General features: G+C 34.3%; 1 protein-coding gene across 5 annotated transcripts in view; it reads left to right on the top strand.

The window, feature by feature from the left end:
• arvcfb (ARVCF delta catenin family member b) overlaps nucleotides 1–16,199 on the top strand; it is a 430,881-nt gene that overhangs the window by 408,687 nt on the left and 5,995 nt on the right. For all 5 annotated transcript variants that reach the window (XM_056457809.1, XM_056457811.1, XM_056457810.1 and 2 more), the window contains 6 exons: nucleotides 550–742; nucleotides 3,333–3,444; nucleotides 5,114–5,201; nucleotides 10,236–10,289; nucleotides 10,925–11,016; nucleotides 15,659–15,771. In XM_056457809.1, the coding sequence (XP_056313784.1) occupies nucleotides 550–742; nucleotides 3,333–3,444; nucleotides 5,114–5,201; nucleotides 10,236–10,289; nucleotides 10,925–11,016; nucleotides 15,659–15,760 (641 nt within the window). In that variant the 3' untranslated portion in view covers nucleotides 15,761–15,771. The remainder of the gene's footprint in view (nucleotides 1–549; nucleotides 743–3,332; nucleotides 3,445–5,113; nucleotides 5,202–10,235; nucleotides 10,290–10,924; nucleotides 11,017–15,658; nucleotides 15,772–16,199) is intronic.

Raw genomic sequence — 16,199 nt, 5'->3', positions numbered from 1 at the left:
ATTTTCAACATTCTTCAAAATATCTTCTTTTGTGTTTTGATCATAAAGGTTTGGAACGATATGAAGGTGAGTAAATAGTGAGTAATTTTTCATATTTGATGAACTGTTCCTTTAAATCTCTATTTATATTTATTATTTACTTATTTCGAAGACTTTTGTTCTCACCAAGGTTACATTTATTAAGTCAAACTCTAGTAAAAGCAGTAAATTTTTATGTAATTTATGCTGCTCGTTATTTTTGTGGAAACCTTAATGCATTTTATTTACATCACTTTTGACTTTTTCACTTTTTTAAAAGTTGAAAAAAAAACCTGTATATCATTCTTCCATGCTGTTTGGTTATAGCGGTGATGTGTACTCTGCTATTTTAAAATTTGGAAAAATATGAAAAAATATATTGTTATTTTATATATATATATATATATATATATATATATATATATATATATTAAATATATTGTTTATTTGTGTTATTTCAAGCTGTAAACAGATTTTTATTATCTCTCTTCCTGAGGCCAATCTCAGATTCTGTTGTATTCGCATCCTCAGGCAGTTACGCTATGAGGGACTTGGTCAGCAACCTGCCCAGCGGCCAGCAACGGCCAGCCAAAAACCTGGAGGAAGATACAGTAGTGGCCATCCTCAACACCATCCATGAAATCATCACAGACAGCTCTGAAAATGCCCGCTCTCTCATTACTGCTCAAGCCATTGACAAACTTGTGGCCATCAACAGGACTAGGTGAATTACTGTGGACTCATTTCTCAATTCTGCTCATTAAAAATATTTATATTTATTACATTCTAAGGAATCATGATTAAATAAAAAACATTTAAATGATTTGATATTAGTTTTTTTATAAAATAGTAAATGTGACCACAAAATCTGTCGTAATGTTATACATCATCTGAAAGCTGAATAAATCATCTTTTCATTGATGTATGCTTTGCTAAGACAGAACAACATTTGACCTAAATGCAAGATATGAAAATCTGGAAATCAAAATATTAATATTAGGAAAATTACTTGATATACAGTTAAAGTCAGAATTATTAGCCCCCTGAGTTATTAGCCCTCCTGTTTATTTTTTCCCCAATTTCTGTTAAAAGAAGATTTGTTTCAACACATTTCTGAATATAATAATTTTAATAACTCATTTCTAGTACCTTACTACTTTTATCTTTGACATTTAAAGGCTGAACTAGGTTAACTAGGCAGGTTAGGGTAATTAGGCAAGTTATTGTATAACGATGGTTTGTTCTGTAAAAATAAATAGCTTAAAGGGGCAAATCATTTTGACCTTAAAATGGTTTTTAAAAAAAATTTAAAACTGCTTTTATTCTAGCCAAAATAAAACAAATAAGACTTTCTCCAGAAGAAAAAATATCATCAGACATACTGTGAAAACTTTCTTGCTCTGGTAAACATCATTTGGGAAATATTTTAAAAAGGAAAAAAAAAATTAAGCGGGGCTTATAATTCTGACTTCAACTGTATTTGCTGTAGAAATGTAAAAAATGTCTTTATGTACATGATATTTACTTTTATTCTAATGATTTTTGCAAAAAAAAAAAAAGAATAATCAATGCGTTTGACCCATAAAATGGCTCAAAAAATAAATTAGTTTAAAAAAGACTCAAAAAAATAAAAAGACAATAATAAATTATTTAAAAAATGTATGCAACATACAAAAATAGCTTATGAATATAAATTTTGCATTTCTAATATTACACTACCTTACAAAAGTCTTGTCGTCGATCCCAGTTATAAGAGCAACAAATAATAACTGTGACTTCTAGTTGATCATGTGAAAAAGTGTCAGAAGGTAGATTTTTCAGATGAATCATTAGTTGAACTGCATCCCAATCATCACAAATACTACAAAAGACCTATTGGAACATGCATGAACCTAAGATTCTCACAGAACTCAGTGAAGTTGAAAAACATGATTTGGGGTTACATTCAGTACGGTAGTGTCCGAGAGATCTGCTGAGTGCCCATTACATTACAAACCACAGGAGAGGGCAAATTCTTCAGCAGGACAGCGCTCCTTCTCATACTTCAGCCTTCACATCAAAGTTCCTGAAAGCCAAGAAGGTCAAGTTGCTCCAGGGTTGGCCAGCCCGGTCACCAGTCATGAACATTATTGAGCTTGTCGGGTAAGATGAAGGAGGCATTGAAGATGAATCCAAAAAATCTTGATCACCTCAGGGAGTCCTGTAAGAACGCTTTTTTTGCCATTCCAGATGACTTTATTAATAAGTTATTTTAGTCATTGCAGAGATGTATGGATGCAGTCCTCCAAGCTCATACACAATATTAATTATTTGTCCACTGCACCATGACTTACATTAAGTGACAAGAAAAAAAAAGTCATACCCGACTGTCCTAATTGAATAAATAAAAATCAAGGCATGATCATGTTTCATTTTGATAAAATAAGCATAATCTAGAGGCCTTTGCCTTTCATATAAGCCACTTCTGATACCAAATGATCAACTAGAAGGCAAGTTATTATTTGTTGTTCCTAAAACTTGGATAGGCTACAAGACTCTTGTCAGATAGGGTATATTATTAGCAAGAATTTCTACTCATACCGAGAGTAAGTCATTCTATTGCAAACAAGATGACTCCAACTCTGAAGTGTGTAACCATGTCAAGCCTGTGCTCTACCTCCACTTCAACCAATTATAACTTCTTAAAGCTCTCTTAGTGCGCTGTGTACACCAACAACAGGTTTTTGATCTGTGCAAAAATCTTACGATTAGTCCGAGTCCTCCTCGGCTTTCAGAGAAAAACACCAACAAGAGTTGCGGCGCTTTGAAGTGTCTTATTTTTATCACCACACATGTCATCTTTAATATATGCGTGTGCAAAACTGAATATTAAATGCTGTAGTGCTGCAGATATCAAAAGCAGGAGAGGAGACCTCAGGAGAGTAAGCCATATGTTAAACAAACCTCCTCCATCCTCTCCACACGTGACCTCATTTAAAACTTCACATCATTTCTTGCCGCTTCTGCCCGAGCCCGATTTTACCCCCAAAACTAAATATTGATTGTGAGAGATTAACTTTTTAAAGAGTACACGCGCGACTGGAGAGCGTTTCTCTATCTCTTTCTGACTCTGGAGATGCGGCTTTGAAGTCTCAGGCTCCTGGTAATTAAGTGAGGATCACAGGAAAAGCTAACGAAGTGAAAAGAGAGGAATCTGTGGCCACAGGGGTTGGAGATTGGAGCCGTGGTGACTGGATGACTTTGAATGTGAGAGTTATTCCAGCGGGCTCTGGATCCCTTCTAACTCTGTGTGTGTGTGTGTTTATGCATTGTAGCCAGTCAGCGAGGGAGACCAAAGCTGCTTCCCATGTTCTGCAGACGGTTTGGAGCTATAAGGAATTGAGGAACGCCCTAACCAAGGATGGCTGGAATAAAACACACTTCCAGGTACACTGGAAAAATAAAAAAATCCTGGTTGCCTTAAATTTTTAAGATGAATTAAATTAACCTTATGAGTCCATTGAACATATATTATGTTGAACTGACTTAAAACTGACTTAAAACTTAAGTTAGAAGATGATTAACATAGTTTAATAAGTTACAATGACCTAAAAACATATGTTGTCAGGGCTAATTGATGATATAATGTTTTACAGTGTAGAATCATAGAACAAAAATCAGGAAAAACTCAGAAGTCTGGTGCTCCACTTTTATTACACATTTCCAACATGCATTCTCCATATTCCACAAATATGCCAGTAGCTATAAATTCATAATTCAGCATAGATATACAACAAATGCTGTGATTTCTCACTTGTTTAAATATAAAATGGTTAAAGGGACACTGTAGTTCACCCAAAAATGAACATTTACACACTATTTACTCCATCTCAAGTGATTATAAAGTTTCTTTCTTCTGTTGAGCACAAAAAGATACTTTGAAAAATGCTGAAAACCTGTAACCATTGACTTTCATTGTAGGAAAAGCTAATTCTATGGAAGTTGATGGTTACAGGATTTCAGCTTTCTTCAAAATATCTTCTTTTGTGTTCAGCAGAAGAAAGAAAATCAAACCGGTTTGGAACAAGTGAAGGGTGAGTAAAGAGTTTTCATTTTTGGGTGAACAATCCCTTTAAGTATTAAAGTGCAAATTTATGAAGGGTATGGGTAAGATTTAGCTCAAAAAAATATGAGCAGTATTTTTCCGCAAACTTTTTCAGTTTAAGTGTCTTATATGTTTTCATGTTACATGTTTGTTTGTTTTTGCTAATATTTTGAGAAAAGAAATGATTGTGCCTAATTTGCAGGAAAATAATTTTATAATGAAAATAAAAAGATTTCAGTTTATTTATAGTACAGTCAATAAGTAAAATTATATCGAGGATCTCACGACCTCAGGGCTCTCTCCTGGGACAGCATGCCAAACATGCTTTATAATCAATCATCAGCTAAGGGCGAACTCTTGAAATGGTTTGTAAATAATGCGATCCTTAATTTAGAAACGAAAAAAATTATAAATAACAAAGAATGAAAAACAATCATTAAGTGCATTACATGTGATTATAAGTCAAGAATACAGCATTTGTTGCTGTATTTATAAACTGCTTCCTAACATCTGTTAATGTAGAGTTAATACTTAACAGATTATGAATTACCTATTTGCTAATGCTTAATAAATGATTCATAGTATGTAGTTTTTTATAAAGTGTTACCGATGTTTGTAATCACACTCAAATGATCAGTTTTGTTTATTTATTTATTTATTTATTTATTTATGTCCTAACTTAAATAATAGAAAATTGCAATCTAATAGGCTTCATCATGCAGTGAATGCAAAATAAGTGATGGACTTAGTGTCAGATAATGGTTAACCATTAAATTAGAATATCACTGTCAATGATAAATATGATACTACACTCCCCTATATACCTACAAGATTTGTCTTATAATATGTCTTACATATTTATATGTTATGTCATACAAGGTATGATACATATTCCATAAAAAGTAGGACCCAGTCTCTCAGAATCCAAATATTTGTTTTCTTTTCATTTTTTTGTTGAATGTTTGTCACTCTGCCTTGTTTCTGAGCCATTCTTCTGTCATTTCTCTTTAGCCGATAGCAGCTGGAACTCCCAAAGGATCCAAGAGCTGCAAACCTGGCTATGATGACACCACACTTCCCTTGATGGAGAAGAGCCAAGGTTAGCGTAAGACCCCAAACAGAGACTTAACACACTAGGCCCTGATAGCTGCAAATCCGGGTGCTCAGGGGAGTGCTGGAGGTTCAGGTGCACATGAGCGAACATGTCTTCTGAGCACCAATACTTTCTGTGTTTTACCACATAGCAGAATGCTTGATCTTTCACCCCCGCCGCTCAGCTGGTGTGTGCAGCTGCCGCATCTCTTGTGCTTTAATCGGTCATTTGAGCGCTTCATATGATACAGAATGATTTATGAGGATCAGACAGCAGATTAATGGGCCTCGGCATAGGAGCTCATTATTCATTCACTCTGAAGTAAAATGATGGTAAATTACTGCAGTGCTGCAATAAAGAGTATCATCCGTCCACCCGAGCACATCTCATTGAGAGAGGAGTTAGCATGACAGCTTTGGCATTTTTCTGATTTTATTACCGCTGTTAGCATGGATGCGCATGACATTGATACATTAGATCATATCCATTAGTCCCACACCATTCCCTGCTTGCCTTAATGTGGAGAATATAAAAACAAAACAGTGACCGCCCACCTATTCAACAGCTTTTGTTCCGAAGTAACGCTCTCGTTCATTTTTTTCCATAGCTGAAAAAAAAAATCAGGCATTAAAACTGTTTCAGCTCTGAAATGAATTCCTCATCCATGAACCATTGCAAGTGATCAACAACAGCAATAAATATGAAACTGTTGATTTAAGATAATGCAGGACTTGACATTAAGCCTTGTCATTTTTTGTTCTTCATGCAAGTACATCAGTCATCTCTTTAGTAAAACCACAGTAAAAAAAATATTTGTTTTGTAAAAAAGGTTTCTTGTACAGAGATCTTTGTATTAATGTTGTATATCAGCTCTTACATAAATGAGCAATATCACACGAGTAGCAGTGCGATATGGCTGTATATCAGCACTGGTGGGAGGTGTGTGTTGGCTCGAGGCCACAGGCCAAGTGCCTTAGTGTCCTACCAGTGATGATATACACTCACATGACACTGCTACTCATGTGATATTGCATTTATACAACAGTTCAACGACATAATCGTGTATAAAAAAAAGAAAATTAAACATGGAGAATCTCAAAATCCTTTTGTATGAGGAACTACTTCAGCCATTGATTCACATCTGCAGCTGACGTCAGAACAGCAGAAACCATTGCTACCTCTCAAACGTCACTAGAGCTAGTGTTTGAACGATTCTCTAGCATAATGTCTAAAGTGGTGACAAAACAGGTGATTTTGCTGACATTTTAAGATTATAATGCTGAACAGCATGAAATGCCATCAGTCTACAGAGATATTTCCCAGTATTTCTCTGTTGCAATTGGGATATCACAATAATTAACCCGCGAAAAAGCTAAAGCATGGCAAATACTACCAGATTTCTGTAATTATTTGTAATATTACTGCAATATTTGTCAAACTGTAGTGAGTTTATTGATCTGCTGTCACTATGTATGTGGGCGGAGTAATACAAAAGGGTAGGGAAGGCTGTAGGAGTAAGAACCAAACTGAACTGTTGTATAAATCAGCATATATGTGATATTTTCCCCTTAAATTAATTTTCTATTTATTTATCACTCTAAATATTTGTCCCCAGATCCTCAAAAACTCACCTCACTTTTGATTCTGATGTTTAAAGATTCCATTATAGGTGTTTTCAATTTAAAGAATAAAAGAAGTTGTTTATATAAATATTTAGAGCTGACGGCTTTCTGAATTTCTTCAACTTCCACATAGTTCTTACCAGATGCATAAAAACATGTTTCATCAGCAAACGTTTAAAGAGTCATAAACTCTCAAAAAATCTATACATTACATTGACAACAAATATGTTATCAATATAAATTCATTAAACATTTTTCTTTTCTTTTCTTTTCTATTTCCATAGTTTCGTTGTGTTTGCTGGTGGGCACATTTGATTTGATTTCTTACATATAGGTAGCCTGTGCAAGCCACTACCTTGTTACTGACTGTCAAAATATTATAGTTAATATAGTGACTTATTGTTGTTTATATGCTTTATGAAAGTGGATGGTCACTGTTCAGTTACATTGCTGCTGTTCTCACTTTGTGTCTCCTCTAATTGTCACTTCAGCTGATTTATCAGTATTAAAGATTCACAGCAGTGTTCATCAACAAAAATAAGTATGAAAAATATGCTATTGTGCTAGAAACGTAACTGTAACTATAAAATGTGCATGCTCTGATCCGCTCATCTAATGTATGAACAGTGCAATAGAGCAGTCCAGCGGATTATAACAAAAATTATTTTTTTTTTTTTTGGTTTTTAGTATTTACATAGTTTTTTTTGTCAATGATTTTTCATGCAGATGTAGTTACTGTTAGTAGCTATCATGATAATTATATCGTTAAGTAATATAATTGGCATGACTTTCATAATTTATTTTTTTCTCTGCTAATAAATGATAAAACACTGACAGCCAGTCGCGTAACATTGAAATAGAAAGAATTTGAGTAATTTAAAACTACAGAAGGCATAGTTGAGAAGCTCAATGCTTAATGTTTAGCTTAATGCTTAAACTTTTAAAAACTTTAGTTGTACCATGGGAGGGAATGATGATCATTCTGAAAATTTAAAAATGTAATTAAAAAAATAAGTACTAAGGTAGCCAGTATAGTTTCGACATTTTTGTGTTGCCTCTGAAAATGCTGGGGGAAAATAGTTTGTGTTGTTTTCATTCCCCTATTCTGACTGCGATCTCTAAATTCACTGTTTGATTAGATGAGCTGAATTCACTGGTCAGATGCACTGGAAATCTAGCACACCGAGGACACCTGCTGGTTCCAACGGGGGTAATGCAGAAAGAAAAGCATAATCTAAAAATAAATAAACAGATCGTTATTGTTTGCTGGTGTGGACACAAAGAGTTACCTTTATATTTATAGTTATCATTCCCAGTGTGAAGGGTTCTTTGGTGTTGGAAAACAGTTGTCCTCGAACATTTTTCACTCTTATTTTTGTTGACGCAATTAGCAGCGTTTCATATGGAGTTGTGCTGATAAACCAACCGCTCAAGGGTGTAGAATTACCATTGACGAAGGGGACGTATCCCTACCAATATCCACTGATTATTAAAATGTCCCCCACCAATAATTTAATCGCCTCCAAGACAAAATAATGCTTTGTGGAAATTTTCCAGTCAGGCTTACTGTGCAAGACTCAGGTGAGACATGGACATAAGCAGCTACATTTCAAAGGAAATTGTCAATCACTTGAAGTCAAGTTCGCTACAAGTCCACCATAATAGTAACCAATTAATTAAAAAAACTGTTTAGATTTTGGCCTCCACGACGATTATGAAAAACAACAATTTAGATTGCTAACAATTGCTTGAATTAATGTTGTTTTCATTACTCATTGTATTTGATTTATTTATTAAAATTTTTTAAGTGCGAAATAGGAGAGCGTGAGGCACAAAATAACGCAGGGTAAAATGTAACACAGAGTTTTAAAGTATTTGCTTAGGGTTAACCATGGCATGCTTAAGAGGTTTTCACCACAGTGTCGGCAGACATCTTCCTGCCAATTTTTGTAAAAGTTCTGCGAAATTGGATGAGAAACACAGAAGAAATCATTTTTGCAGCATAAAAGTATTTTTATTATACTCTGTATTTTTTTTATTTAAAAAATCTGTGAAAGTATGTACGTAAAATCTTATATTGTTGTGATTACCGTCTTCTAGGCTAAAAGATGGAACCATTTTGAAAGATGTAAAAAACACACAGTGATGGCTAGCCAGTTTTGGGAAAAACACGACACAGCGGGGTTAGTTGTTACAGGATGTTACAAATAAGCCACACACTGTTGGACACCAATTAAACTAACAAAATAATTTTTGAATTTTGAGTGTAATGTTGAGAACTTTTTATATAAAAATGTTTTTAATAGAAAAAAATATATATTTTATTGCTAATAAAGCAAACAATAATATAAATATTGTATAATAATAATATAATAATATAATAATAATATTGTATAATAATAGATAATAATGCAAATAAATCCAAATGTGTTTATCCACATGCTGTGCTATGTAAAATAAAATAAAAGTAACTGAATTTAAATTAATTGTGTGAAATCTGACTTTATAAGCATGTGTTACAACTAACCCTCTGACTGTTACAACTTGCCCCGCAGGTGGGGTAAATAGCAACATTTTTACCCCTGGCACTTTTGGCAGTTCTGCACAGAAACCATAGATCCGGCGGTCATACTTTCAGTGCGCATTTGTACACTGAAAAAAATTATTCAAAGATGATTCCTTGGATTTACTCAATTTTTTTACGTTAAGTGGTTGTAAACAATTTATTTAAGCTGAATTTAAACAAACAAATTAAGTTGAACATTGTTAAATTTAATTTGTTTGTTTAAATTCAACACAAATAAATAGTTTGCAACAGTTTTGCATGCAATACTTTTTTCAGGAGAGGCTTGTGTGTTGCTGGTTAAAAAAAATGGTGTGTCTAACCCCATTACTTTGTTCATTATTTGGTCAAAACCAAAAAGTGTTACTTTGTGCCCTGCTCTCCCCTAGAACGCGCTGTTCGATTTGCACACTCAAAGAAGCAAAAGAACATGGACATGTAAAGTCATCTTTTACCTTAAAGTGCATAAATGGCAATATTATAAGTGTATATTAAGTGATTATGCTCAAATTAGCCCTCAGTAAACGGACGTCTTTATTAAACCACCTTTTTATCAGACATTCCTTTAATTTTAAATGTAAAGTTACATTTAAATTTTACAATTGGGGGGGTTGGTGTCAGATTAGGTCCCCACCAATATCAAAAACAAATCTACACCCTTGTAACCGGTAAATCAGATTACATAAAAAATTAAAGAAAAGAATCTGGATCATGCAAAAGAAGAAAATATAATTTAATACTATTATGTATGATGATAATTTCTATTTAATAATAACAATAAAATTTAATATGGAAAAATGAACATACAGTAAGTCTTAGTCCCATGAAAAATGCAGCCTGTAAAATGCTTTGCAGGCCACCGAGGGTGTAGCGGTGGGGATATGATACCAATGGACGAACTCGGTCCAGGTAAGACAACGTCGGCATGCCCTCAAAGAACAAAAACTAATGTGGTTTTGTGAGAACGCAAAACCATAATCCGTCTAATTCGCCACTTCTAAAATTTCCCACAATCAGTGTTGCATTTAGTAATTCAGATCTAACTGCGTCTCCTTTTTCCCCTAAAGAGTTGCATTCATCCCCAACGCTGTCTGCGAAACCCCTCTTTTAATAAGATGTTTGTAGTGTTGTTGTGTTATGGGCCAGTGGAAATTTAAACAGAAGCACCACTGCTTTTTCACCACCTCTTCATTACAGCATCGTCTCTCTCTGATCTTCTCCACTGAAGCAGCGTCCTCGCCAAGCCTGACTGACAATAATTGGACAGAGGCTGAAGACAGGGCGCTGCTTGAGTGGGTAGAAGGAAGTGATGAAAAGTGCCGCCTGTGGGAGAGCGCTAACACACACCGCCTGCATGCACACGAACACACAGTAATCGCACACATCAGGCGAGCGCGAGAACATCTGTGAACGCAGCACGTACGGGACGCTCTCAGCTGAAGGTTGAGGGATCTGTCGCTGCTGTTTGAAGAGTCGTGCTGAGGGTGCCGACACACAGCGATCACGAATAACAGAGCCTCACTGCTTTCTTTCCCTCTCATTAGATGGCTATTCCACGATTGACCAGCGAGACAAAGACTCCAAGTACAAAAGCAGTGACATCTCGTCGGATCTGCAGGAGCGGGAGCCGTTAAAGGTCAGAGCTGAAGTGTCAGGAGTGAGACACGTTTGTACATCTGTTTAATAGGAGAAGGCACTCAGCGTGACTGCTGTCTGTGCTGCTGTAATAACCCCTCTGTCTCATTAGCTGCTCCAGGCTCCAACACTGCAACTTTTCAGACGGGGAAAAGACAGGTTAACAGGAAATTTGTGATGGAGACAAAATCAAAGTCTTACTAGAACACCGTGGAACCATAGCAATGATAAATATGTTGTTTTTTTTTTGTAACATAAGTCTTCTGTAATCAAATCTTAAATCTCCCAGTCTACTTGAAGGTGCATCATAAGAGATTTGTGTTGACAACAGGAGCCAAATTGATTTTTATTCAGTACAACTGCACTATGGCGCGTAGGAACTATTTCTCCTCTTTTACTACAGTGACTGCTCATATGAACTTATGAAAAACAAGCCATGAACATAGTAACACTGTTACATCAGTTTGTTGGCAGTTACAAGCAGCAGACATAATATAATATAATATAATATAATATAATATAATATAATATAATATAATATAATATAATATAATATAATATAATATAATATAATATAATATAATATAATATAATTGACAAATACATTGTATGGGTTAAAATCATACATTTTTATTTTAGGCTAAAAATCATTGGAATATTAAAGGAACACTCCACGCTTTTTGAAAAAGGCTGTAATTTTACAAGTGGTGGTTCATTCCACTGTGGCAACCCCTGATAAATAAGAGACCACGCTGAAGGAAAATTAATGAATGAATAATATTACAAGTCTCAACCATTTTTGAATCCATTCAGCCGATTACTTTTGGCGGGGTAACTTTTAACTTAGCATGATGAATTGAATCGAATTTGACCATTAGTATTTTGTTCAAATTAAGAGTTTTAATTTAAGGTGCCCTCTGAAAAGAGCCAGTTCTCAAGTGATATCACTCCGCCTGGTGCAGCCATGGTACAGCAGCAGAGTTTCTTGACTATTGCACTAGAATGAGAGTAGTTCTTAGTAATATTCCCCTAAAAAAATGTGTTTTATTGCACAGTCAATACAGAAAACTCAAGCTGAAATAGGGGAAATTATCAAAACTTTTTTTAAACAAATTTTTAACAAAGTTTTATTCATTATACTAAGCTAAGCTAAAAGTGACACTGCCAAAACAAGAAATCAGGTCAACCATTTAACTGGAGGCTTGTAAAATGAGACTTTTAAAAAGAACAATTAAAAAGGTGGAGTTTTCCCTTAAGTAAAGATTATGCTCCATGAATAATTTTGGTAAATAAATCAAAACACATTTGTTTTTTTTTTTGTGATGTGCATTGCTAAAAGCTTCATTTGCACAATTTTAAAGGCAAATTTCTTAGTACTTAGATTTTGTTTTCACCCTCAGATTCCAGATTTCAAATAGTTTTATTTCGGTCAAATATAATCCCATCTTAACAAAGTTTACATAAATGGAAAGCTTATTAATTATGTGTGTTATGCTAAGCATGTTATGTGTGATATGGTTTTGTGGTCCAGGGTCACATATCCGTGTATTTAGGAAGATAAATTTGGCTTCTCCTCATTCAGTCTGCTGTTAGCCCCATTTTGCACTTAAGTTGATAATTAAAAGTCAGCTTTGTATTTAAAGTCATTAATGAAAACATAATAATAATGCTTTTAATCACCATTATGTCAGAGTCAGTCCCAGAAACGGTTTACTGGTGTGTTTGTTTTGGTGCTTTGCTTTCAAATATGAACATTCTTTAACAAAATTCACCTTTAGTAAACTGCCTGGGCCCTGGCGTCTCCAGAAGAGGTCGACTTGCACATTAAACCTCTCTGCAGCAGCAGATTGAGTTTTCTTACTCCCTCTTGACTTTATATGAAGTCATCTCACATTAGTAGTGTTATCACAGCCCAGCGGGAGGCTGATTCACTTTACTGCGAGTCTGCATTCGACAGGATCTGCAGTGTGTTGAGTCTGATCATAGACACTGTATTATTGACTGCTACATTCCCACACCATCTGTAGTCCGTCTCAGCATTACGACAGGCCTTTGTACCCCTCAGCAGCTGCCTGCACTATTTCTTTGTTAGGTTTTCCAAAAGATTTAATAGAAGTGATGACGAATTCAGATTTCTACTGCTGCGACTGTCAAAACAAACATATAATTGTTATTTTACTATTAATACAATGAAGGTGCTCCCTCTAGAGGTCCTTATTGGCACAGCATGCATGTGTTGGCTTAAAGGTATAGGTCACCAAAAAATAAAGCAATTAAATATTCACCATTTACTCACCTTCAAGTGGTTCCAAGTAGGGCTGCACAATGTATTGTTTCAGCATCGATATCGTAATGTGTGCATTTGTAATAGACCCTTTTCATATTTTCGGGTTTTTCAGCAGCAGAAGTCTTTATGGTTGAGTAAACTTAGAGCAGTGAATGGGCGAGTACAACAAATAATATTTTTAAAAATCCAATTTGCTGAAATAGTAAAAGAAAATGCCATGATGGTGTTATCAAGACTTTTAGAAAAAGGAAAAAAATAGTGTAAGACTGATGACGGCAGCCAGAGGAGAGAATAACATCAAATTTACTCTCAGCCATATAAACGCTGCATTAGAAACATCTCGCTTAAGCGGTTATTCGTTTTTTTTTTAGTAATTTTACGCAAAGATGATATAATACATACATAAATGCATATAAATATTTAGACGTGTTTTTTTAAATTATAGGATTAAAATGAGATAAGGATGACCATTAAACACGTCTTCTGAAAAGGGTCCATAGTCACATTACAGGATCTGTAAGGAGTCTGGATTATGATTGACAGTTCAGAACACATCATTTGTGGAGTCATAGCAAAGTTTAGTCATAATAGCTTTAACAATGATTCATTGTATTTATTTATTGATACATTGAAGACTGTAGTGTTCTTTTACATTTGATTATTCAATCATTTACCTGAAAACGATGACTGTAAAGCACTTTTTTATTTAATTTGAATCTTTTTTTAATTCTATTTATCTTTGCTTAGGGATTGTTTATTATATTTTATGCAGATGCACTTACTTACAAAATCATCCTCTAAAATAATCAATTCTTTCCAAATGAGGATATTCGATTAATATAGTTTAAACTTTTAGTAGAAACTTTTAAATTCATATTTTAATAGGAAGCTATACAATATTATATTTGTCCATATACATTATCAGTACTGAAGCCAAATCTGGAGCTTATCTTACAAAATAACTTACTATAACGGACCAAAAACTAGTACAGCCAAATTTATGGTATAGAAAAATACTAAATACAAATTTAAAAAGGAGGAAAAATCAAGAGAAACAAATAAATTGAAAAAGATTGTTGAAATTTTGTAGGTTGTAATTTTTTTTGCTTTCATTTATTTGTATTGTCTTTCAATTTCTAAATATGTTTGGTGACTAAAATATTATTTTAATAAATATATCTGTTTAAAAAATCAGTTTTGTTTAAATCAGTGATGCTCAAACATTTTTCTTATAAAGAGCCAAAAATTTAACTTGATTGAGGGCTGTGGGCCAAAGTTAAAGAATACCAAACCACATTACATTAAATTTGCCATGGGTAATTCCTGCTTTATTTGAGTATGATTTAAAAATAACTAAAAAACGTTGCTTAAAAACATATTAAATGCAGTATAGTTTTTTACGTTTTATAATGAACTTATTATAGTAAAAACATAAACAATCCCATTTATAACACAATGGAATACACTAGTCAAGCTGCTCTTGCGTTTGCCTTGATTTGCTAGCTGATGTCTTGTCCATCTGTCAAGTGACAGTATTTACATTTCAAAAATCTGATTCATTTACCATATTTAAATGAAATAGTTAATTCTAGTTGGCTTTTTTGTAGCTCCTCAAATAAACCATGAAACAAAAGTTTACATTAAATTTGAAATTCGCCCCCAACCAACTCCCCATCATTTTCCCACTCTTTTCAGATGGGATGGTGGGCCAAACCAAAGGTTACCATGGGCCCACTTTGACCCGCAGGCCCTACTTTGGGCACCTCTGGTTTAAATGCACCAAAAAACATTGCCTATGTTCACTGAGAAATAGATAAAAATATTCATTTTCAAAATGGAGTTTACTTAATTATGCTGAGCACTGTATGTTTTTTTAAATTATTAATAAGTTGTATTTATATCACAATACTCTATATATTGCAGAAAATACAAAAATCACAATGTCAGTTTTTTCCAATATTGTGCAGTCATTTTTTCCCCACAAGAAACACAAAAGAAGATATTTAGAAGAATGTTGACATCCATAGCATAGGAATAACAACTACTATGGAAATCAATGGTTACTGGTTTCCAAAACCTTTCAAAATAGAAGAAAAAAACTCAATCAGAACTACTAAAGCGTGAGTAAATGGTGACAGAATGTTTATTTTTGGGTGAACAATCCCTTTAAGTATAAACCTGACTAAAGTTTTGTTGTTTTTGAAATGTTTCTGCATGTGTTCTGTTCACTTAAATGAACTTTCTCTTCTATTCTAACTGTTTCTTTTCCCCCTTGAGCTTCTCTGTTGCGAGGACTAACTCTGGCTTTCTCTGTGTGTTTGAACTCTTGGTTTTGCTGATTTGAACCCCTCTGCAGAATGACACAAATAGGAAACACTATATCAGGAGCAACAGGCCGACTGTCAGTCTGGTGGATGCTTGTGATGTTAAACCTCAGCCTGTTGACTCCTGGGTCTAAATGCATGCATGGTAGGTCTTAATGAGTTGGACGTTTTTACAGTATTGCTTTTGTCTCCTCCTCATCTTCTTTATGAAATAACACCACCCTTCATTATCATTTGCTCTGCTTAACCCAGAGGAGTGCATTGGCTAGACGTTTTTTTTAACATTTGGCAGGTTTGGTTTGACTAAAGTAAACTATGGTGTAATTTCCTTGTGATTCATTTGAATAAGCGTTTCCCAAACAATGGCATAACTCACAGCTGAACTATCACAGTACGATGCATCGTTTGGGAAATGAACGATGTAGTAACAAATGTTTCCCAAAACTGTAGCTGCTTTGTCGCAGATCCATCATTTGAATCACGTTAGTTAGAACATAAAACACTCAAAATGACGATCTAAACAGGGTGGAGTAACAACTTCTTCAGAGAAAAAACCCTTCATTTTTTGTGCAA

The sequence above is a fragment of the Danio aesculapii genome, chromosome 5, assembly GCF_903798145.1.
Source record: "Danio aesculapii chromosome 5, fDanAes4.1, whole genome shotgun sequence".
NCBI lineage: Eukaryota > Metazoa > Chordata > Actinopteri > Cypriniformes > Danionidae > Danio > Danio aesculapii.
This window is presented reverse-complemented; position numbering and strand designations above follow the sequence as displayed.